This window comes from Mustelus asterias, chromosome 14 (assembly GCF_964213995.1).
Source record: "Mustelus asterias chromosome 14, sMusAst1.hap1.1, whole genome shotgun sequence".
NCBI classification, from domain to species: Eukaryota; Metazoa; Chordata; class Chondrichthyes; order Carcharhiniformes; family Triakidae; genus Mustelus; species Mustelus asterias.
The window spans coordinates 67,885,538-67,910,436 of record NC_135814.1 but is presented as its reverse complement, the minus strand read 5'-3'; the positions used below and the strand labels follow the sequence as shown (position 1 = coordinate 67,910,436).

Genomic DNA, 24,899 nt, shown 5'->3' with positions numbered 1-24,899 from the left:
TCATAAGAATAGATTGGCTTTTTGTGACTTGTCTGATGTTCCTAACAGTTCATTCTATGTCCATATTGGCCAATAAACTGTCTCACCTGCAAGTTGGCTTGTTCTTTCAATGCCCATGTGACCTTGGACATGGATATCTTGTTGAAGTCCTTCTGGTATCAGCCCTTGTCAGCTCCACTTCAAATGCCAAGTTCATCACGACAGAGCTAAAAGGTTCTGATGTCTGTGGAAACCTCTCGTACTGTATCCAGCATTCCAGTGATGGCGAGGTCAGGATCTCTGGAAATCTAGGTCTGAAATTTCTCACATTTGTCTTGTTCAGATAGCGTTGGTGATTTTCTAATCTCGTGAATTGTCACAATCTGGAGTTCAAAGCATTCTGGTCCGTTGGTAACAAAAGTGTTGAAGACTGTGGCAAATGCGATGAATTTCCAAATCTGCAGTTTAATGTCAATACTCCCATGCAGGAGACTGGGAAACTGTTTATGTGGTAAGTCTAGTACTTGTTGGCTCTAAAATAGACTCCCACTTCAACAGATTTGGGGAGGCAATGGCGTCACGGTATTGTCGCTGGACTAGTAATCTCAAGTTCCTGGGCAATGCTCTGGGGACCCGGGTTCAAATCCCACCACAACAGATGGTGAAATTTGAACTCAGTAAAAAAATCTGGAATTAAAAGATGACCAAGGAAATTATTGTCGATTGTCGTAAAAATTCATTAGGTTCACTAATGTCCTTTAGGGAAGGAAATCTGCTGTCCTTACCTGGTCTGGCCTACATGTGATTCCAGATCCAGAGACTCTTAAAAATATCCTCTGAAATGGCCTCCACTCCACTCAGTTCAGAGCAATTAGGGATGGGCAATGAATATAGGCCCAACCAGCGATGCCCACATCCCATGAATGAATAATCAAAAAAAATGTATTTGAGTATCCACAGTGGTAAAATATTGGCGCTTACTCCTGCATCAATCTTCAATCGTAGCTTGTCACATTTACTTGGATATTGTATCCACATGCTCAGTACCTTCTTTGCCATCTAGGAGTCTGCCTGCTTTTTAGTCATGCCTGTCATTGAATGGGTATTTCCCTTTCCCTGTGGCATCTGCTGCTTTCTGAGCTATAGCTTGCTGTGGCGTCCTCACTGAATGTATTGATGTAAAACTAGCAAGGCATGTTCAGTAAACAGACTGAGTGTGAAGAAGGAGGTAGAGCATACAGCTACATGAGATGAAAAAAATGAATAAAAAAGTAATCAGGAAAGCAGAACAGGGAGAAAGTAGTATGAGAGAAATGATGTGCAGATGTCGTTGTTAGAGAATCATAGAACTCCACAATGCAGAAGGAGGCCCAGCGAGCCTGCACTGACAACATTCCCAGCCCAGGCCTATCCCCATAACTCCATGTATTTACCCTGCTAATCCCCCTGACACCAAGGGGTAATTTAGCTTGGCCAATCCACCTAACCTCCAGATCCTTGGAGTGCTAGTTACCTGAGGCCAGAACTGAACCCAGATTCCTGGCACTGTGAGGCAGCAGTGCTAACCACTGTGCCACCGAGCCTCCAGAAATGAGAACATTTGACAGAACTTTGTCTGTCAAAGAAAGAAGATGGTACAAGCCATTTTTGAAGTAAAGAAGCATTAGGCTGTTCCAAAGCTATAACCTGAATACAGGTGACTGTGATGTTATTGTTTTGTTCCATAACTGCAGCCTTTAGTGATGTTCATTGAACCCACTGTAATGCCACACAAAGAATAGTAACATTTACATTTGTATATACTTAACAGTCTATAAATAACGATGCAAGCAGGGATCGATATCATTAATCAAATCACAATTTGATGATGTAAAGTTTAGTAAGAGTTAAGTGAATCTTATGGTTATAATTTATCATCATTGATCAAAGTCAAGTTACATTTTTATTACACGGGATTCCAGGATGTTTTTAACTATTTTAGGAACAAAAGTCCATAATTTTGTAATTCTTTTCGATAAAAACGACGCTTATGATCATTTTAATCAGTGCTTACTTCTGTTGGGAACAAAACTTTGGCTTTCCTCATTACATGTTAATCAAATTGGTTATCTAGAATTAGAAATGAGCTGAACGTGGTTTCAGAGTATAAGCTTAAGCATAAACGGTGAATATCACCATGTTTCCTAAATGATTGAACGTATCTTCCGATGCAAATGCTGACCAAAACGAGAAGACAAAGTGAACTGAAATGAATGAGTTCATTTGCTTGCATCGCATTGGAGTGGGTCATGCTTCTTTGAGCTTGGATGTGAATCATCCATCAGAAACAAAAATTGCCAAAAAGAATTGAACCGCTTTGATGAAGGATAGCAGACGAGCTACTTACATCTTTTCCAGGTAATCCTGTTGGACCCGGTCTGCCCGGAGGACCCGCTGAACCCTGTAACACAAAAATATTCTCAGGATTAACCGGGGTTCTTCGTATTTAAGACTAACGAGTAATTCTATGCACTCAGAGCTAGAACATGCTACAAAGTGTATGAAAAAGGAAAATAAATTTGGTGATAATGCTGTAACAACACGGATGCTGCGCAATATACTGCACAGGGCACAAAAACTACATTTGTGGGTGATACAAAATATAGAAGAATTGTGAAAGGAGGAAAGTGTAGAACTTCGAAGGACATAGATGAGATGGTGGAATGAATGGCCAGGCGGCAGATGAAGTTCAATGTGGAGAAATGTGAAGTGATCCATTCATAAGTAAGAACATGGATAGATCATATAAGTTAAGGGCGGCACAGCGGCACAGTGGTTAGCGCAGCTGCCTCACAGCGCCAGGACCCGGGTTCGATTTCCGGCTTGGGCCACTGTTTGTGTGGAGTTTGCATGTTCTCCCCGTGTCTGCATGGGCTTCCTCCGGGTGCTCCGGTTTCCTCCCGTAGTCCAAAGATGTGCGGGTCAGGTTGATTGGCCATGCTAAATTGCCACTTAGTCAGGGGGACTAACAGGGTAAATACTTGGGGCTACAGGGATAGGGGCTGGGAGGGAATGTGGTCGGTGCAGGCTCGATGGGCCGAATGGCCTCCTTCTGCACTGTAGGGATTCTATGATTCTATGATAAAGGTTACAACTCTAAAGTGAGTGCAGGACAAGAGTGACTTGGGCGTCTTTGTGCATAAATCCTTAAAGGTGGTCGGACAGGTTGAGAGGGTGAGGCATGCAGTATCTTAGGCTTTATGAATCCAGGCATGGATTACAAAAACAAGCTTCTGTTGAACTTGGACGAGACACTATTTCAGCCCCAGCTGGACTATTGCATCCAATTCTGGGCATCACATTTCAGGGAGGATGTGAAGGCATTGGAGAGATTGCAGAAATGGTACATGAGAATGGTACTGGTGATGAGGAACATCAGGCGTGAAGATTCATTGAAGCAGTTAGAATTGTTTTCTTAGAGAAAAGATGGCTGAGAGGAGATTTGGGTGGCACAGTGGTTTGCATTGCTGCCTCACAGTGCTGGGGATCTGGATTCAATTCCAGCTTTGGGTGACTATCTGCGTGGAGTTTGTACATTCTCCCTGTGTATGCATGGGTTTCCTCTGAGTGCTCCAGTTTCCTCCCACAGTCCAATGATGTGCAGGTGAGGTGGAGTGGCCATGCTAAATTGCCCCTTGGTGTCAGGAGGATTAGCATGGTAAATGTGTGGGGTTATGGGCATAGGGCCTGGGTGGGATTGTTGTCTGTGCAGGATCAATGGGCCAAATAGCCTCCTCCTGCACTATAGGGATTCTATGATTCTATTTGATAGAGGTATTCAATATCATGAAGAATCTGGACAGAGTAGATAGGGAGAAACTGTTCCCACTCATGAAAGGATCATGTACGAGAGGGCAAAGATTTGCAGTAAATGGCTGAAGGAGCAAAAGCGACATGAGGAAAAACGTTTTTCACACAGCGAGTGATTGGGGTCTGGAATGCACTGCCTGAGAATGTGGTGGAGTCAGGTTCAATCTTGGGATTGAAAGGGGAATTCGACTGTCATCTGAAAAGGAGGAATGAGCAGGATTACAACGAGGAAGCAAGAGAATGGCACTAAGTGAATTGCTCATTCAGAGAGCCAGTGCAGACATGATGGACTGAATGGTCTCCTTCTGGCTTAAACATGTCTGTGTTTCGGTGAATGTGGCACATATTCCCATGTGAGCTACATCTCTATATCGATGACATGTATGACCTTCCAAAAATCCAGATGGGAGAGGAGTTCGAAGCTGTGTAGCTGAAGGATCAGCACTGAGTTCACTTCTGTTCTCAGCATATGTTGTTAATTTGGATTGGGTATATTGAATATTGACTTGGAATTTGCTGATGTCTCACAATATAAGGGATTTGGCAAATGGCAAGAAAGACTGTAAAAACTTCAGGATTATATCTTATATCCCTTGTCATTTTGTCAGCTTTGTTGTTAAAGGGTCCAGAAAATTCTGGCCTACCTTTTTGGGAGAAAAATAAGCAATGGAAGTAAACACGCAATACAAAGGTGTGAATCCTCTAATAGCATGTATATTTATGAGAGAACTAGAGGCTCAACTCATTAATTTTACAAAAAGGAATATGCACATAAAGTCATAAAACAACCCAACAATATTTTGGTTTTATAAATAGGGACATTTAGTACAAACGTAAAGAATAAATGTGGTAAACCTGTCCAAAATATTGGTTAGGCCACAATTTGAGTGTTGTATGCAATTTTGGGAGTCCTATTATATAATGGACAAGTTTATGGAAAGCTTATATGAACACAAGAACATACAAATTAGGAACAGGAGTAGGCCATTTGATTCTTCAAGCCTGTTGCGCCATTTGATAAAATCATGGCTGATCTGATTGTGGCCTCAACTGTATTTGCCTGTCTACCCCTTAGACCATTTGATTCCTTTGTCAATCAAGAATTCAACCCTGCCTTAAAATATTCAATGATCTTGCTTCCCCTGCCCTCTGAAGAGAAGAATTCTACAGACTAATGACACTCCGAGAAAAAAAAATCCAAATCCCTAGTTCTCATCTCTCACGCAAGGGGAAACAACTTCTCAGCATCCACCCTGTTAAGTCTTCTGAGAATCTTACATGTTTTAATAAGATCACCTCACATCCTTCTAAACTCCAATGGATACAGGCTCAACCTGTCCAAACTTTCCTCATAAGGTAACCCATTCACCCCAGGAATCAATCGAAGCTTCTCTGAACTGTTTCTAATGCAATTATATCCTTTCTTAACCTGCTTCCTGTTAGTTAACCAATTCTATATCCATGCTAATATGTAAAAACATGGCAAAACACGTGGAACACACGTACAACAAAGGCCAAAGATGGTGTGGATGGATAATATCAGAAAATGGACTGACTTCTTTATGGGACATGCAGTGGGGTCAGCAGACAATAGAAATCAGTGGAGAAAGATTGTTCATAGTGGGGTCAAGCCTTGGAATGAGGATGGATGAAAGGCAAGACAACAGAAGCTAATAAGTTACCCCCTACATCATGAGTTCTTATTCTGTATAGTAGCCTTTGATAGGGCATCTTATCAACTGCCTTCTGAAATTCAATGTACCCTATATCTGCAGGGTCCCCTTTTTCTGTGTTACTTGTTACTTCCTTGAAGAACTCTATTAAATTAGTCGAACACAATTTCGCTTTCATAAAATCATGTGATTCTGCTTGATTGCATTAAAATTTTCTAAATGCCTTGCTATAAATTCCTTAATAACAGATTCTAGTATTTTCCCTATTTCAGATGTTAGGCTAACTGGCCTATAGTTCCCTAGTGTGTGTCTCCCTCCTATCTTGAAATGAGGAGTTACATTCACTATTTTCCAGTCTGATGGGACCTTCTAGAAATAGGGAATTTTGGACCACTGCATCTACTATTTCAGCAGCCACTTCTTTTAAGACTCGAAATGAATTCCATCAGTTGCTGGTGACTTGTCAGTCTTTAGTTCTAATAGTTTTCACAATAACCTTTCCCTGATGATTGTAATTATTTTCAGTTCCTCTGTCCCTTTCACCTCTCAATTTACAAGTATTTCTGGGATGTTATTTGTGTCTTCGACAGTGAATACAAACACAAAATATCTGTTCAATGCTCTCGACCTTTCCTCATTTTATTATTAAATCCTTAGACTCGCTCTTATTACAAGGTTGCGACCCTTTACTTTTGAAAATATGCTTTTTTGATTTTAAACTAAAAGTAAATTTTGCAATTTGAACTGGGAGAGCAAACTGCATAAAAGTGCAAGGCCTTATTCCAAGGGGAAAGTGAGAAACAAATCACCCTCAGAGGAGTGTGAAGAGAGCACCATCTGCTATATTACAGATATCTATCCAAACTCGTAACTGTCCAAGAGGCATTAGAAATGCAAAGTACTGCATCTTGAAACAATGACTACCACAGACAGACACATGCAAAGCACCTTTGAAATACACAATGATTGAAGTATTTCAAGGGAAGGCTGCCCAGCCATTGGAGAGAGATTTCAAATGACACAGGCAGAGTCAAGTGAGTCTTCAGCAGAGGAAACAGGCTGAAGAAGGCTGCTCTCTCTCCCTCTTTCAGAATAAGTGTGTCACCCAGTTTGAGATGGCACAGTAAGAAGTCTCACAACACCAGGTTAAAGTCCAACAGGTTTATTTGGTAGCACGAGCTTTCGGAGCACTGCCCCTTCATCAGGTGAGCGAAGAGTTGGGTTCACAAACAGGTCATATATAGACACAAACTCAATTACAATTGTGTTTATATATGCCCTGTTTGTGAATCCAACTCTTCACTCACCTGATGAAAGGACAGCGCCCCGAAAGCTCGTGCTACCAAATAAACCTGTTGGACTTTAACCTGGTGTTGGTGAGACTACTTACTGTGCCTACCCGAGTCCAATGACGGCATCTCCACATTACAGTTTGAGAAGCTAACATTATCAGAAAAATACCAGTAAGCTGAGACCTCATTACAATTGCAACATCTTCTACATCGGCGGCATGGTGGCACAGTGGATAGCACTGCTGCCTCACAGCGCCAGGGACCCGGGTTTGATTCCCGGCTTGGGTCACCGTCTGTGTGAAGTCTGCATGTTCTCCCTGTATCTGCGTGGGTTTCCTTCAGGTGCTCCAGTTTCCTCCCACAGTCTGAAAGACATGCTGGTTAGGTGCATTGACGTGAACAGGTGCCAGAGTGTGGCGACTGGGGAATTTCACAGTAACTTCATTGCAGTGTTAATGTAGGCCTTACTTGTGACTAATAAATAAACTTGAACTTTTATTGGACTGCATCCAAAAAAACAATTAACCTAAATTGACCGAAAAGTTTAAAAACTTTGCCTCAAGGACAATCAAATGGCACTTATTGTATATTTTTTCTGATTGGATTATAGCTTCCCTCATTTCTGATACGAGTGTGAGAGCGAGTGTGAGAGCGAGTGTGAGAGCGAGTGAGTTGCATGATGCTGAATGCTTGATGTCATGTTTTATTATTTTGCTTGGTGTTAATGCTTAATAAATTTGCTCTTGTATTAACTCAAGAAAACCTTGTTTCATTGGCACTTTTCTGCTCACAACTTAAACAGTTAAAAACATTCTGATTTGGAAAAGGTATATGCTCATAAAAAATAAACTTAAATCTTTGTTGTGACCAGGTGAGGATGTTGATTGGAGAGGAGCCAGTTCACTCCTTCTCACCTGTTCATAATGCCCTTTGGAAGGCCAAACTTCACTATAGTTACTCTTTACCTTTTTAAATAATTGTGGAAATTCTTACTATCTGTTTTTATTTTTCAAGTTAGCTTTCTTGCATACCCTAATTTCTCTCTCTTATTGTCTGTTCATGCTTTGCTGGTTTTAAATTCTATCCAATCTTCTGATCTACCACTAACCGTTAACTCTGACCTATGCCTTCTCTTTCAATTTGATTCTACTTTTAACTTTCTTTGCTAATTATGGATGTTGCATTCTTCTCCAAGAGTTTTCTCCTAATGTTTGCCAGTGCAACCCAACTGAACTATCTATTAACCTGTTCACTTTAGCCAGCTCTGTCTTCATGCCCTCATAATTGCCCTTATTTAATTTTCAAACACTAGTCTTAGATCCACTCATCTCTCCCACAAACTGAATGTGAAATGTAATCATATTATGATCAGTGATACCTCACATCACCTGAGGCCATTAATTAATCATGTCTCATTGCACTTTACCAGGTTTAGATAGCCTGTTCTTTGGTTGGCTGTTGAATGTGCTACTCTAAATAAATGTCCTGGAAACACACTATGAACTCAACTTCCAGTCTACTTTTGGCAATCTGATTCATTTAATCTATATGTAGATGAAAATCACCCTAATTATTGCCATACCTTTCCTACAAACCTCCATCATTTCTTCCTCAATATTCTATCCAACAACATAATAATTTTCAAGGACTTATGAACTACTCACACAAGTGACTTCTTACCTTTACTATTTCTTTACACTATCCAAATCAGTTCTCTATCTTGATTTTTGGAACTAAGGTCTCTCTCTCTATTGTACTAGAGTCATCCTTAATTGACAGAGCAACCCCATTGCCTTTCCCTTACTTCCAGACTTTCCAAAATGTCAAGTACCATTGAATATTCAATTCCAAGCCTTGGTCACCTTGCACCCATATCTCTGTAATGGCTATTGAAACATAAATATTCCTTTCAATTTGAGCTGACAATTCATCAGCTTTGCTAAGAACGCGACAGGCATTCAGACAGAGGTCGGGATTTTCTGGCCTCCCCACCGTGTGTTTCTTGCGACGGGGGCAGCATGCCATTCACCGCCGATGGGATCGTTTGGTTCCAACGCTGTCAATTAGATTTCCCATTGATTCCACCCCATGCCGCCTGGAAACCTGTGGCAGAGGTGTGCCATTGGTGGGACCTGAAGATCCCACCAGCATGAATGGCAGAAAAGTTCTGGCCAGAATCTTTAGTTCCATCTTTTTATTATGTTTAGAAACTACAGCCTTATCTACTAGTGCATTCTTAAGTCTGTGCATTCTGCCCCTTCCTGTCATGCTGTTATTATCATTATCATTATCACTACCTTGCTCTCTTGCCTTGTCCTTTCCCTTTAATTTACTATAACTCTCTCATATTATCACGCGCCCCCACTATTTAGTTTAAAGCCCTCTCTACTGACCTAGTTATTCAACTCGCCAAAATATTGGTCCCAGACCAGTTCAGGTGAATACCATTCCAACAATACAGCTCCCACGTCCTGCAATACTGGTGTGAGAATCCCATGAATCGAAACCCATTTCTCCTATGTCCATCATTAAGTGACTCATTAAACTCTAACCTTATTTACCTACTCCAATTTTCTTGTGGCTCACCTTTAACGTTTTTGTTTTTCAATTTAGCCCCACATGCACATACTCCAGAAGTAGACTTTCTAACCTCGTCCTAGCTATGTTGTTGGTACCTATAATGGACCATGACAACTGGAAGCTCCCCTTCTCACTGCCATTTCCTTTCTATTCGATGTCCCGAACCCTGGTATCAGGCTGGCAACACAACTTTATGGACTCTCGCTACAACAATTGTATATGAAAACTGATGGCCATAGTTTGTGTAAAAATACATAATGGGTAGTCTTAGACAACATTAGAAAATTGAAGATTTACCCAAGGGGCACGATCTTACCTGCGTTCATGCCACGCTGCCGCTGCAGCGAGTTTGGAGAATTTGGTGGCCAGCCAAATCTCCACTCGCTACAACGGGATGGGAAAATCTTGCCAGTGTGAACAGTGATAAGATTCCGGCCAAGATGTTTAAAGTGATCTTTTCTTTACAAGTTCATTGATATGTACAACTACCACATCAGGAAAATGTAGTCAGAAAGTTGAAGAAAATATTACTTCAAATATCAAAATAAGTTGAACTCAAAAAGAAGACAAAAGGTTTGCAATCTTAAAACCCACGGCGAACCGAGTGTTTGTTTTCGCAAAAAAATACAATCCAGTTTCACATTGGCAATACCAGTTGTAGATCTTTGTTAAGGTACTCACTCTGGAGCCAGGCAGTCCAGTCTCACCAGTTGTACCAGTATAACCTTGAGGACCCTAGGAGCAATCAAAATTGATATATATTACAACAGCAGAAAAAATCAATACATTTTCTGAATAACAGTATGTTGCACAGTACATTGTCAAATGCAGCTAAAGGCTTGAAGCTATTTTCTTGAATAATTAGATCCATACACCCAGGCCATGGCAACTTGGGATATACTATAATGATTTTTATAGACAAAGAATCAACATTTTGATCAGAGAACATCACAAGAAAGATACTTTTTTGAAAAATCATTGTGCCTGCTTTTTCAAGCAGAGAAACATAACTGCATACTGTAGCCTATTCTAAATGAATAAGATTGTTGCAAAACATTTAACAGTTACTCGAAAATTTGTTACATAGCTATTAATTTATAATGGCCACACATTAAAAGAACTAGTAAATTTGATGCTGCCATATAAAGTCTCTCTATGTACTTTAGTTTTCATATGGCTGATAATATTTGCAAGGTTTATGTCCATGAAACTTCTGTTAGATTAACCAATTGGTAATTTAGAAGTGATCTCTTTGACCAAGAGAGCAGTTAGAATGTGGAACTTGCTACTACAAGGCGTCGTTGAGATGAATACTAGAGATGCCTTCAAGGGGAGACAAGATAACCACATGAGTGAGAAAGGAAGAGAAGGATATTTTAATGAGACCAAATTGAAAGAGGTGCAGGTGAAATGCTGCTTAACCTGGAATGAGTGTTTTGGACCTTGGATGGTGAGCATAGAAGAGGTAAAGGGCACCTTCTGTGATTGCATGGGAAGGTGCCATGGGTGATGGGAGAAGTGTTGGGTATAGTGGAGAAGTGGACTAGGTTATCCCAGAGGGACCATCCAAGGTCCAAAACACTCATTCCAGGTTAAGCAGTGTTTCACTTGCACCTCTTTCAATTTGGCCTATTGCATTTGCTGCTCCCAATGTGGTCTCCTCTATATCGGAGAGACCAAGCGTAGACTGGGTGATCGCTTTGCTGAGCACCTTCAGTCTGTGCGCAATCAGAACCCTGACCTTCCGGTTGCTTGCCAGTTTAACACGATCTTGCTCCCATGCCCACATATCTGTCCTTGGCCTGCTGCAATGTTCCAGTGAAGCTCGACGCAAACTGAAGGAACAGCATCTTATCTTCCGGCTAGGCACTTTACAGCCTTCTGGTCTCAACATCAAATTCAACAACTTCAGATGATTAGTGCGACCCTACTTCGACCCTTTTGTTTTCATTTTATTTAATTTTTAACTGTTCTCTACTTTTTATTTCTTTATTATTTTTCTTTGTTTTTCTTTTCCCCCCCCCACTCTTTCCCTCTATTTTTTCCCCCTTTCCTTACTTTTTCTCCCCCTTTGTTTCCCCTTTCCTGCTTTTTCTCAATTTTACCTCTCTCCTGCCCATCTCCCCCCTCCCCCATATGTTCATCTGTCACAGCTTACCCTCTGATTTCAGCTTCTCTGCCGTTTGGCCAATCACACCTTTTATTCTCTCTATGGACTGCCATTAGCAGCCTCTCCACTTGTTTTTGTGGCTATGACGCATCTTTCATTCCCTCACCCTACAGTATAAATATCTCCCACCTTCTATGCCTTTTAGCTTTGACAAAGGGTCGTCTGGATTCAAAATGTCAGCTCTTTTCTCTCCTTACAGATGCTGCCAGACCTGCTGAAATTTTCCAGCATTTTCTCTTTTGGTTTCAGATTCCAGCATCCGCGGTAATTTGCTTTTATCCGAGATTTTGATGGGGTTGGATGAAGAGCAGACAAGGCTTGTTTGCAGCATAAACATCAGAATATATCTTTTGGCCTGTTTCTGTGTTGTAAATGCTTTGTAATACTTTATAATTTATTAATAACTAAAGTCTATTGTTTTTATTATGGCCAGGATTTTTTGATGGTGAGAATCGGCAGGGAATACAATCCCATTGTCACTTCCTGTCCTGCAGCCAATTCATGCTCAAACCAACATTAACTGGCTTCAGGCAGAACTTCCGCCTCCCACTCAGGAGGACGTCCCACATTAGAGAAGTGCCGGCCAATCTGATTGGCAGGCAACACTCTGGTCCATACAGTTCCAGAAGATGGACTGGCCAGGACTGGGATTTGCCAGCAGCCCCCGGAGGCCAAACCCTGGGATACCAGGAAATAGTAAGTTTTGTGGGCCCCAAGGCAGGCAGACCTAGGACACTGGACAGTGGCGGGTTGGGGTGTCGTGGGAGCGGCTGGATGCATGAGGTGATGGGGGAGGAAGGAGTGTGGGGGGGAGGATGGGAAGGAGGTCCAGAGTTACCAGATCTTGAAGGGGCTGCCTGGTTAAAAAGGAGATTCTGATAGAGGCAACTACTCCTTTTCTTACCCGAGGCCCAATTATTTTCAGACTTCCCCCATACCTGGGAACTACGTCTGCCAATTGAGACTGGACAGGAAATGACCCTAAAATGGTCACTAAGTGGCCACGTAAGGGCCTCAATTTGGGCAAGGGTGGATGGCCCATCTTAGGTCTTGCACGCTCCAATGTGAAATTGTTGAGAGATCCGGGCGGGCAGAAACCCAGCGGGATGCCCATTCGTATAATTTTATACTCATTCTCTACCTAAAGCCAGCCAGTAGTGGAGAGTAAAATGCAGGCCTATGTGTCTTATTTGTGATCTTGAATCACACATTGAAACAACAGGCTTGAATGTTTGATAAATCAGACAGAATGTATTCATACCTTCACACAGCGAAACACAGCAACATGTGGTACCTATTAATATCATGAACAGAGATGGCACCAACTTGCTTCTGAACCAGTGGCATTTGTTGCCAAAGTCTGGATTGTAAATCATTTAATATTTATTATCATATAGTGTTGTGTCATAAGAACATAACATAAGAACGAGGAGCAGGAGTAGGCCATCTGGCCCCTCGAGCCGGCTCTGCCATTCAATAAGATCATGGCTGATCTTTTTGTGGACTCAGTTCCACTTACCCGCCCGCTCACCATAACCCTTAATGCCTTTCCTGTTCAAAAATTTATCTATCCTTGCCTTAAAAACATTCAATGAGGTAGCCTCAACTGCTTTACTGAGCAGGGAATTCCACAGATTCACAAGCCTTTGTGTGAAGAAGTTCCTCCTCAACTCAGTCCTAAATCTGCTTCCCCTTATTTTGAGGCTATGCCCCCTAGTTCTAGTTTCACCCGCCAGTGGAAACAACTTCCCTGCTTCTATCTTATCTATTCCCTTCATAATCTTATATGTTTCCATAAGATCTCCCCATATTCTTCTGAATTCCAATGAATATAGCCCCAGTCTACTCAGTCTCTCCTCATAAACCAACCCTCTCAACTCCGGAATCAACCTAGTGAATCTCCTCTGCACCCCCTCCAGTGCCAGTATATCCTTTCTCAAGTAAGGAGACCAAAACTGTACACAGTACTCCAGGGGTGGCCTCACCAGCACCTTATACAGCTGCAACATAACCTCGCTGTTTTTAAACTCCATCCCTCTAGCAATGAAGGACAAAATTCCATTTGCCTTCTTAATTACCTGCTGCACCTGCAAACCAACTCCTTGAGATTCCTGCACAAGGACACCCAAGTCCCTCTGCACAGCAGCATGCTGCAATTTTTTACCATTTAAATAATAGTCCATTTTGCTGTTATTCCTACCAAAATGGATGACCTCACATTTGTCGGTAACCTCCTGCCATAAAGTAAGGTATTAACTTTGATTTTTAAAAATGAATTTTATATTAGTGGCAAGTACTTGCTAACCCAACTTTTAGAAGCGGAGAAAGTCTGCATTCTGAAAAAGGATGTTTACTTCACCCTAACTAAAAGTTTCTGAATTTGTTTCTATTTGAAGCATTGATTCTGAACCCGTATAAGACCTTCAGTCTCCTGCACTGTTGCAGGTTGAGAAATTTCATAAGTTCATAAGATATAGGAGCAGAATTAGGCCATTTGGCCCATCGAGTCTGCTCCGCCATTTGATCATGGCTGATATGCTCCTCATCCCCATTTTCCTGCCTTCTCCCAATAACTCTTCAATCCATTACCAATTAAAAATCTGTTTAACTCCTCCTTAAATTTACTCACTGTCCCAGCCTCCACTGCACTTTGGGTAACGAATTCCACAGATTCACAACCATTTGGCAGAAGTAGTTACTCCTCAACTTTGTTTTAAATTTGCGACCCTTTATCCTAAGTTATGACCTCTCGTCCTAGAATGCCCCATAAGAGGAAGCATCCGCTCCACATCTACTTTACCCATACCTTTTATCATCTTATATATCTCAATTTGATCTACCCTCATTCTTCTAGATTCCAGAGAATATAGGCCTAATTGTTAGTGATTGTTTTCACTGCTAACAATTTACTGAGGTAGAGTAAATGTGCATTTTTAAATAAAGCAAAATGATCTTTGCCTCTGTTTTGCAGCATGCATCACTTTACTTCCATTGACATGGCATGCCTGAATTTTAGGTGAGGAAAAATAACCATTTTGGAAATATTTGGACAATAACGTGTGGTTATTTTGAATCTATCCATTCTATCCACTAAGACATTTGTTTTAAATTAATTAACTCCCTCACTGAGAGAACATGCAAACATGAAAATAAAAGCAAATATCTAACCGAAGTAGATACTTACAGGTCGTCCAATTGGGCCAGATGGACCTCTGGGACCTGGAGGGCCCTAAAACATTACAGAATTATCAGACTTATATCAAAATGAAAACAAATTAGTTTCTGTAATTTAATTTTTATTCATGCATAATTCATATAACATGAACACCAAAACAGGATCATGATACCGGAACAATTGGTATGCTTGGACGAGGACCATAAATTCCATCTTTGCCACTAAATTCCACTTGTGTTTTATAGCCACTTTGAACAGAATAGCCCTACAAAGAAGAATAAAATCAAATGTTTTAGATCACAAACCTCAAACCTTATTTAAGCATGTACAAACCAAAATAAATTAACTATAAGAGTTGCTGTCATTAATTGACAGAATCATTTTGCCTAAAGGTTTTACCTATTGGGGGAATGACATCATGGAAATTCATTTCACCAACTGTTTTTGATATTTGATTTATTATTATCACATAGAATCCCTACAGTGCAGAAGGAGACCATTCAGCCCATTGTGTCTGCACCGACCACAATCTCACCCAGCCCCCATCCCCGTAGCCCCACGTATTTACCCTGCTAGTCCCCCTGACACTAAGGGGCAATTTAACATGGCCAATCAACCTGACCCACAAATCTTTCGACTGTGGTAGGAAACCGGAGTACTCAAAGGAAACACATGCATACACGGGGAGAATGTGCAAACTCCACACAGACTGTGATCCAAGACGGGAAGCAAACCCAGGTCCTGGCGTTGTGGGGCAGCAGTGCTAACCACTGTGCTGCCCACTATTCAGCTTCATTTATATATTGGGATACAGTCAAAAGTATTGTTTCTTGCACGCTATACAGACAAAACATACTGTTCACAGAGTGAATGGGGAGAAGGAAAAGAACGGGTGCAGAATATAATGTTACAGTCATAGCTAGGGTGTAGAGAAAGATCAGCTTAATATATGGTAGGTCCATTCAAAAATCATTTTGCTCAACAAGGGAAAGGAATGGCAAGAACTCTCTATCGTTCTCATCAGGTTGACATGTGTATTTTGATGTGTGTCTGTCATTGGAGCTAAATGAAAGTAAAAGTTCTCCAGAAATAGAGCTCTCCGATCCTTTTGTACTTGTAATGAAACTCTTGACTGGGTAGAAAAGGTCCACATGTCGGAAAGCAGCATAATTGAGAAACCAGCTCTGATCTCAATCAAGCAATATATATTACAGGACATTATTAAATTCATCAGCTATTCAGCCATCAATGCAAATCTCTAATCTGCATATAGTTGGAAAGAGATGTTCTGAATCTGAAGAATGCAGAGACTATAAGAAATAAAGCTAATTCCTTTGAGGTGACTGATCTTAGAAAAAATTAATTGATAGAATTAGAGGTAAAAGGGAAGGGATAAAAATGAAGCAATTATTCCAATTTTATGGAGTTCTTTGATGATACAATACTAAAAAAATTATATGCAGGTTGAACACTTCAAAATTAGGCAGTTCAAATGGAAAATATTCAGAAAAGCTTGGCAAGTACTCCTAAAATATTAAATTTTGATAGCCATGAGAAATGGATGTTTAGCTGTAAGAAATTAATGAGTATCATTGAAAGATAAGGTGAATTGAACTATACCAGCTTGGTTCAGTTCACTGCATTCTTACTACTCTAACCAAAGGTTGCAGCTTCAAAACTCAATGCAACTGCATGCATAATTTAGATTGGCATTTTACTGTAGCATGTAGAGAATGGAATAAGGTATAACGTTTGCCTGTTTAGGTAAGTGTAAAAGGCCAAATGGGATTAACTAAAGAGCAACGATCAACATTGGTCCCTCAACCAAGACCCTTGCGAAATTCATCTTCTGGTCATTAATTAATTTGCTCATATAGCAGTAGTAACTGTGCTTTCGAAGTAACCCATTGGCTATGGAGGCCGAGATTTTGCCGCAAGCATGAGATCATGTCAGCAAGGTTTAGAACAGGTCTGGGACAACGATGAACCAGGCGAAGGGAACTCGTCAGGGGGCTCACAGGTAAGTACAGCTCCTTGGGGGCAGGGACATGTCTGGACAGTACCTATTGACACTGCCACTTAGCACTGCCCTAGCACTGCCTTCTGGCAGTAGGGGGCAGTATCAAGGGGCAGAGCAGTTTCCTGTGTCCCATGTATAAGGGAGGGGAGGTGTTCCCTCTGTGCTTTGGGGAGGTGGGGGAGTCTCTGTTTGTATGGGGGGATCTTTATTTTCATTTTTAGTTCTGTTAAATGGGAGTGCCCTTTAAAAACGGTGCCTGATCTCTCGAAGGCCGACTTGGCTGGTGGGGCTTTCCAAAATCTGCCCTGCCAGCATGATGGCATGTGGGACCTACCTCCAGCACTTTTTTCTCATGTTGAAAAATGTGCTTTTTATCCAAGTTATTTCACTTTGTTCTAAAATCATACTAGCTTCAAAAGTGGACGGGGATAATTTTCCCAGAATAATAGGCAGAATAATAAGAGACAGGATTTTTTCAGTGAGCTGATTCTCAGTTATTTACGGCACTCTGTACAATGCCAAGGCCATCAGGTGATTCACGCCAGTAGGGGAGGTGCGGAGCCTAAACCCGCCAGAGAGGCCGGCAACAGAATGCTCAGGAGGCCATTGTGCATGCGCTGATCTCCCAGCTTAGCGGGAGGTCTGTTTACATCTCCCCCCATTGCCATGGCCTCCTCCCCCCCCGCCCAACATCTCAATTAGTTCAGAATATAACTAGCACACAAAAAAACTGTGCTAACATTTTAAATGATGTTTAGGGCCTGAGTTGTACACTCTCCTGGTGGGTTTTGAGATGGGGAGGGTGGGACGTGACATTGTATGAACAAGGTTCCTTCTGGAGTCCCGCCCACCCCGACCAGACCTGATTTTATGATGGGGCAGGCAGGGCCTCAGACAGGAAACCCAACCTTGCCTCTATTAAAGCGCTTAACTGGCCATTTAATGACCACTTAAGGGCTTTTTCTACCCAGCCTCAATTTTCAGGCTGGTGGGCACCTGATGACAGAGGGAAATAAAAAACATCCTGATCCTCAATCTCAAGTGGGGAAGGGGGGGTGCCTCCATCAGAATGCTCCTTCATGGGCCTTAGACCTCCCACTCTCCTTCTCCTTCTGTGGTGGGGGGAAGAGAAGGTTATCTTTTGCTCCTTAGAAACGGTGCGCAGATCTCTATGGAGCAGGGCTTTGTTGGCGATTTTAGATCCCACCCCTAAAAATGATGGCATGAAACTTGCCCCCTGCTTTTTTTTGACAAATGCCATTAGATCTGAAGAGAAAACCTGCCTGTTTCTCTGGAGAGAAACACAACAATTTTCAGTCAGTTGCTGCGGGCAGTGCCAGGATGCAGTGCCAGGGGGAAATAGGCATGTCCCTCTCCAGTGGGGGCTACACTCACCATTGCTCCCCTGGAGGATCCCCATGACAGGTGAACCTGTCGTAAATCTCACGTTGGCGAGGTTTGGAAATGTGGCGAAAGGGGGAAATATGGCGGGGGGGGCCTGATATTTATATAAAAATTGATGCAAATACAGTAAAATTAGGTTTTCTCCCTTTGTGGGCGTGAACCTCATGATTTTACCAGCGAGAGGCGGGGAAAATCACGGAACGGGTCGCTTTCTTGATTTTCTCTAGATTTTCAGCTGGCGTCCACGTCCTCTGACAGTGAGTTTGGGCTGAAAATCGCTTCCCCCCACCCCCCCCACCCCCACCCCATTCCTGAAATGGAAAGAGTTAACAAAATTCACATTGCTCCATTGGTTTCAAGCTAGATTAATATGTGTGTAAGAATGTGAAAGTGTGAGACAAGAGAAAGCTGTTCAGTTGGTTCATTCCACAGACCTCCTGGTACAATCTGTTCTTGGATTCTGCCCAGTTTACCTTCTGTGGAATTTTCCTGAATTCTTTCTCACAGCATTTCAAAGATAAACCTTGCGCACCTCTCAAATCTTGCCTGGCATTGCACACTATAGACCAATTAGCTTCCTTGGAGTCCCATATCTACTGCGGCTTCAGAATCATCATACTTCACAGCTCATCCATCACCCTTATTTCAACTTTGAAGACAAATTCATTTGTTTTTTTAGCAGGTGGGGATATCAATCTCTTTCAAATGTGGTAATCAACACAGTAATTGTTTTTGCTGGAAGTCTCTCCAATATGCTTACTGCTCCATACAAAAATTCTTGGTCGGTCTAGCATTAAATATTCCAAATACATGTTCGAATACATAGGATCTGTGCAATTATATTCTACACATCAACATAAACAAAGTGTTAAAAACAAATGTTGGTTGGCACAACATCTTGGAAATTGTAACAACATATATCAACGTGCAATTTATTCTGATGATAATGGAAAGCTAATTCCCCCTCATCTAACAAAATGGCTGCAAAACGCCTTCTTGTGAAAAGAGTAACCACAAAGGAATGAATTGAACCAACATATTTTATTAGCTAAATATTTAATACCAAAAGTAGAAACAGGAAAGTTTGGAATGAAGGAATAATATTTATTAGCTCCTTTGACAGGAGGAACCAAGCATTCCAAGTGGAATTTTCTGTTTTTTCCCCCCAAAGTGTAGGATAAGGTGAGTGTATAGCCCACCAGCTGCACTGCTGCCAAAACCTTGGCATTCACTGAACTCTCTAGTGGAAAGGTCACGCCTCTCCTTAGCTCGAAGGGCCAAAGCTTTGACAAAGGGCCATCTGGACTCGAAATGTCAGCTCTTTTCTCTCCTTACTGATGCTGCCAGACCTGCTGAGATTTTCCAGCATTTTCTCTTTTGGTTTGAAATAACATGGAACTGTTTAAAGGCATATTATCCGTAACAAATTGAAAAATATATATCAACAGTGTAAGCTGGAATCTTGACTGAAAGCCAGGAAACAAGAAATACAAATACTAGAAATACAAAAATTGAAATGGAATAATTAGAGATAATTGTAGAACTGAAAACAGATAAACTTTACCAAAATGGGATTGGAACAGAAGAGGCTAGAGCTTGAATTACAGGAGAGAGAAAAGGAAAGAGAGAGAGAGAGAGAGAGGCAGGATGGGGAAAAGGAAAGGGAAAGGGATTTCAAAGAGAAAAAGAAGAGAGGCAGGAACAGAGGGAAGAAAGAAATTTTTAACTAAAATTTATTGAAATTAGAGGAAAGACTCTCCTTGGACACAGGGAAGGCAACGATAGGGAAAGGCCTGTCCCCAACGCAGGGCCGAGTGCGGAGATATTTATATTTGTCCAAGCAATCTCAAAGCTTGAGGAAAGGATATAGAAGCATTTTTCATTTCACTTGTGAACATTGCAAAATAAGCGTAATGGCCCATGCAAAGCAGGATAACAGGCAAAATCCACACAATTTATGCCATGCTTTGTGAGGAGGCATCCACAGATTATGAGATGGCCAAAAGGTTATCCTGAGTGCTCAGGAATTAGTTCCTGTAGTCAGAAATTCCAAACCCTCTGAAAACCACCTGAGCAAACTTACATTAAGTTTGAGAAGGTCAAGCAACTTGCCTTTGACTGCTGGATGGGGCACTTAAATCAGAGGCCACCTATGAATGCCTCAGAGAAGTAATTCTCCTTGGAGAATTTAAAACCCAAGCCCCACCTTTGTAAGGATACATGTGGAGAACCAAAAATTTTCAAAGCCACACCAATTAGCCAAGGTGGCTTTTGATTATGAGTTTGTCCATAAGCCCTTAAGCCAGACGAAATCCTTTTTCCATCACCTCCACAAACCCCAGAAAGATAGAAGGTGGGAAGGTGTAAGAAAGGCGAACAGCCAGAGGCGAGAAAGGAAAGCTGGGAATGCGAGGTGTCCCTTCCATAGGCCAAAAGGAAAGTTGCTGAGAATTGGAGAAATGCCCAGAAGTCTATATGCTCTCATTACACCAAAATAGGACAACTTCATGCTGATTGCTGGAATGTATGGGAAAACCTGTAGGATTTGTCAGTGTTGGAGAAGAGGCCCTAACCAAAAGCACACGAGACAAAGGTATGGTTTTGACTCTGGCAATAAGTCCTGGTGAAGACACTGCTGTGTGTGCGGGTGAGGTGAATAAGATCCCTGAGAGTTACCGGGATTTTGTGTCCAATGGAAAATTGAGTCTGTATCCCTGAAGTGTGACAGGTAAACACATAGTGATACTTAGGGATACAGAGGCCACCAAGACCCTTTTAAAACATAGAAACTAAGAGCCCTTCGAACTAAGGAGGGGCATGATCTTTCCACCAGAGAGTTCAGTGAATGCTAAGGTTTGAGTGAACAACATAGGCAGAGAGTAGGGCTAGGTTGATTGGCCATTCTAAATTGCCCCTTAGTGTCCCGGGATGCATAGGTTAGAGGGGTTAGTGGGTAAATATGTAGGGATATGTGGATAGGGCCTGGGTGGGATTGTGGTTGGTGCAGACTCGATGGGCTGAATGGCCTCTTTCTGCACTGTAGGATTCTACGATTCTAAAAAGAGTACATATTCATATCTTTAATCAGGTGCACCTAGAAAGTGACCTAATGTCTGGGCTGGTAATCATGGGGATTTCCATAGCTTACATTTAGACTTGCTCCTCAGAAATCACTTAATGGAGGCAGAAGTAGTCGCTTGCCTTTTGTCTCAGAGACCAAGTGACATCAAGGAGTCAGAACAGTTGCAGGAAGATGTACCTGGTAATTTCCCTGCCTGTGTAGTTATTGGGTCAATGGCCAAACAAGGCCCATCATTGGAGGCTAACCTTGGCACCACAGATGAACAACTGATAGTCTGGCTATCCAAAACCTTTTCCAATGATTTGGGCGACCCAAACAAAGTGATGGGCAGTTATTCTCTGGGTGAGGCCCAGCAATCACAAACTGCCCAAACTGAAGCAAAGCTTGTTCCAGAAATCACAGTACTACTACTTTAAAAATAGGTGATATTGAGAAAGTGGAGAACCTTTCACTGAACTGAGGATGAAGAGTGGAAGGTGGTCCACTAGACGGTGGTGTCACTCAGATATTGTAGGGAGATAGTGAGGATAGCTCACAAAATCCCCATGGCTGGACATGTGCACATCCGGAAGACCCAAGCCTGCAGAACCCGTATATCCATGTTCTGGGAGTGGCACAAAATAGCCTGTTACATGTCCCAGGGGCATTGTAAATTTTCACAAACAGTCATGAAGAGATGGGCAGACGAGCAAAAACATTTCAGCTGGGGGACCATTTGTTAGTGCTCGGAATCGTGTGCAGATCGTGGTATAGGCCCGACGCCCAACTGTACCGCGATTTCACGCCCGTTTGAAATGGTAAAATTCCCCCCACTGAACTGGCAATATCCAAATTTGAAACCCAAGAGTGAGACAGAGAGAGGAGTCAATTCATATCTCTTAATCTGGTCATAACTACCTGAAAAGATGACTTTTATAATGAACATCTTTGACCATCTGATTAATTAGTTATAGTTGAAACAGGATAAGCCCAAACCCAAACTATGTGACAAGGGCTGTTTAACTTACCCCAGTAGCGTATGATCCAGGTGGTCCAGGTGGTCCAGGTGGTCCAGGACTGCCAGGGACGCCATTGATTCCAGGGCGACCAGGTGGCCCCTAATGAAAAACAATACATGAGCATCCTTTGTCCAAGATTACAAACTGAAATTCAGCCTGTAATGCTCAAGTGTACATTTTGGGTGGAATTCTCCCAAAAAAATTCTAAGTGCTGAATTCGTGGGAAAACTGGAGTAATTCACGCTGGTTTTTTCAGTGGGAGTTCAGACTAGAATCTCCCGCATTCTGTGCACTGCAGAGGCCACCAGCATGAATATTATTAGATTTCAGGGGGCAGGGCCTATTCGCACCCAGAAGGCTGAAACCAGTGGGCCTCTGCACATGCACAGTAGCCCCGAATTGCCATCCTCCCATTTGCTCAATCGGTGGCCAGCCCTGCAGTGCCACCCCCCCAATCCCTCCATGGCCCGATCGCATCCCCCTCGATCATTCCCGGGCCAACCCTGACCTTCCCCCCACGTCCCGGGCTGCCCCGATCTCCATCTCCAGCCCTGCCCGCAGTGCCAATCCCCCAACCCCGTCCCCGCCTCGCAGAGCAGACACCCCCTCAGGCAGACCCCCCTCAGCCCGGCCTGATCGCTGGCCTCCCTCCTGCCCCCATTCGATCCCAATGCAGAGTGGGACCCTCCCACACCCACCGATCACCCCCTAGGCCCTGTCCCATCTGACCCCACCCCTTTTGGCATCGCTCCCTTGGAACAGCCCCATGCCCGAAGGGCAGTGCCAAGGTGCCCCCTTGGGCAGTGCCAGGGGGCACAGGCTGGCACTGCCCAGGGAGCACCACCTCCCCACCACCCGACCTCCAAGTGGGCCCCAATTGCCTCCCTTCACTCCTGTGGGGTCAGGACACTAGTTCCCCGAAAGTGGGGAGCTATTCTAAACCCCGCTGGAGTGAAACATTCTGGCGGGGTGGGAGAGGCTTGCGGGCCCGGAGAACTCAGTCCTGGTCCATTAATAGCACTTAAATGATATTTAAAATATCATTTAAATGCTAGCCCCGCCTCCCCACCAATCTCTGGTGTGGAGCGGACAGTGCCGGAAATCCGGTACTGGGAGATGCTAGCGGGGTGCAAACGCTCGCTGGAATCCCACACATTACTAAAAGATTGGCGCAGCTGGATATGAGAATCCTCCCCTTCCCCTTTGCAAATTGTGAGGATCACATAAAATGAATTGAAAAGTCTGACTCAATTACTAGAGGCATGGGTTTGTAGCATTGGTTTAATATAATTGGGAGTGATCTCACCGGCTTGATAATAGGGTTTGGCTCTTCACATTTCTATTAGCATAAACTATGAAAACTTAATGAAGTAAATCAAAAGCTGTTCAGTTATTTTAAATCAAAAGGTTTGTACTCACTGCATCCCCTTTAGGCCCTTGGATTACGACACCATTCTGTAATGAGATAAATGCACATTTTACCGTCAGCAAATAATGGGGGATTGTAAGATAGGTACCACATCAACCTTGGGAGATTTTAATCTTCACATAGATTCGTCTAATAAAATTGGCAAGGATACCCTGAAGGATGGGTTCATTAAAAGTACTCGGGACAGTTTCTTCGAGCATTAAATTCTGGGGGTGATTTTGTGCTTGCATTAGCCATCAGTGGGAATGGCAACGCAGGCACAAAATATTGCAAGAGAGAGGGAACGCGATTCTCGCCGGCAAGATTGTATTTCCCGATTTTCCCCACCCTCGTCAATGATATATCGAGGTTTCCGCCCACAAAGGGCAAAAACCTCATTGAAATACATTTAAATAAACTTCAATATTATTAACGAGCTCCCCTCACTTTATAATGGTCCTGAACCTGATCCACATCGATTTCAATAGAGTTTAATATCATTAACTCACCGGTCCCTCTGCCCCAACTCCCTCTCCCCTGATTAGAGGGGGGCAGAGAAGTACCAAACTCCAATCGGGCTGGGTTGAGGTTTAAGGAGGCGGGGGGGTGCCTTTAAAGACGGCACCCTGATCACTGCCCCACTAGCATCTCCCAGTACCGGATTTCGCTGACATATTGAGCACCCGCCCTCCCCCCCTCCCTGCATGATGACTGAAACACGTCCCTTTTTTTTGGCAGAATATCGGGAGATAGGGTAGCATGTAGGCCAGCATGGTGGCACAGTGGTTAGCACTGCTGCCTCACAGCTCCAGGGACCCGAGTTCAATTCCAACCTTGGATGTCTGGGGCTTGTACATTCTCCCCGTTTCTGTGTGGGTTTCTTCTGGGTGCTCTGGTTTCCTCCCACGGTCCAAATATGTGCAGCTTAGGTGAATTGGCAATGCTAAATTGCCCCTTAGTGTCCCAAGATGTACAGGTTATGGCGATTAGCAGCGTAAATACAGCCATAAAGCCTGGGTGGAATGCTTTATCAGAGAGTCAGTGCAGACTCGATTGGCTGAATAGCCTCCTTCTGCACTGTAAGGATTCTGTGAGTTCTATTCTAAGATCTGAAGAGAGACATGTCAGTTTTCTCACCGAAAACAACACACAGCCATTTTTTGGTAAGGTTTCCCCCAGTGGATTCATTGCTTGTAATCTTTCAAACTTCCCACGGTTCTGAAAAGGTCCCATAGGATTGGAGAACAGCAAATGTAACACTAAACAAGG

At 42.8% G+C, this 24,899-nt stretch overlaps 1 protein-coding gene across 1 annotated transcript in view; it reads right to left on the bottom strand.

Moving 5' to 3' along the window:
- The window catches only part of LOC144503747 (uncharacterized), a 189,897-nt gene that overhangs the window by 105,959 nt on the left and 59,039 nt on the right, over window positions 1-24,899 (bottom strand). The window contains exons 3-8 of the mRNA XM_078228546.1: window positions 23,642-23,677; window positions 22,232-22,321; window positions 14,891-14,983; window positions 14,728-14,772; window positions 10,055-10,108; window positions 2,366-2,419 (exon numbers count right to left, since the gene is read on the bottom strand). Of these exons, the coding sequence (XP_078084672.1) occupies window positions 2,366-2,419; window positions 10,055-10,108; window positions 14,728-14,772; window positions 14,891-14,983; window positions 22,232-22,321; window positions 23,642-23,677 (372 nt within the window). The remainder of the gene's footprint in view (window positions 1-2,365; window positions 2,420-10,054; window positions 10,109-14,727; window positions 14,773-14,890; window positions 14,984-22,231; window positions 22,322-23,641; window positions 23,678-24,899) is intronic.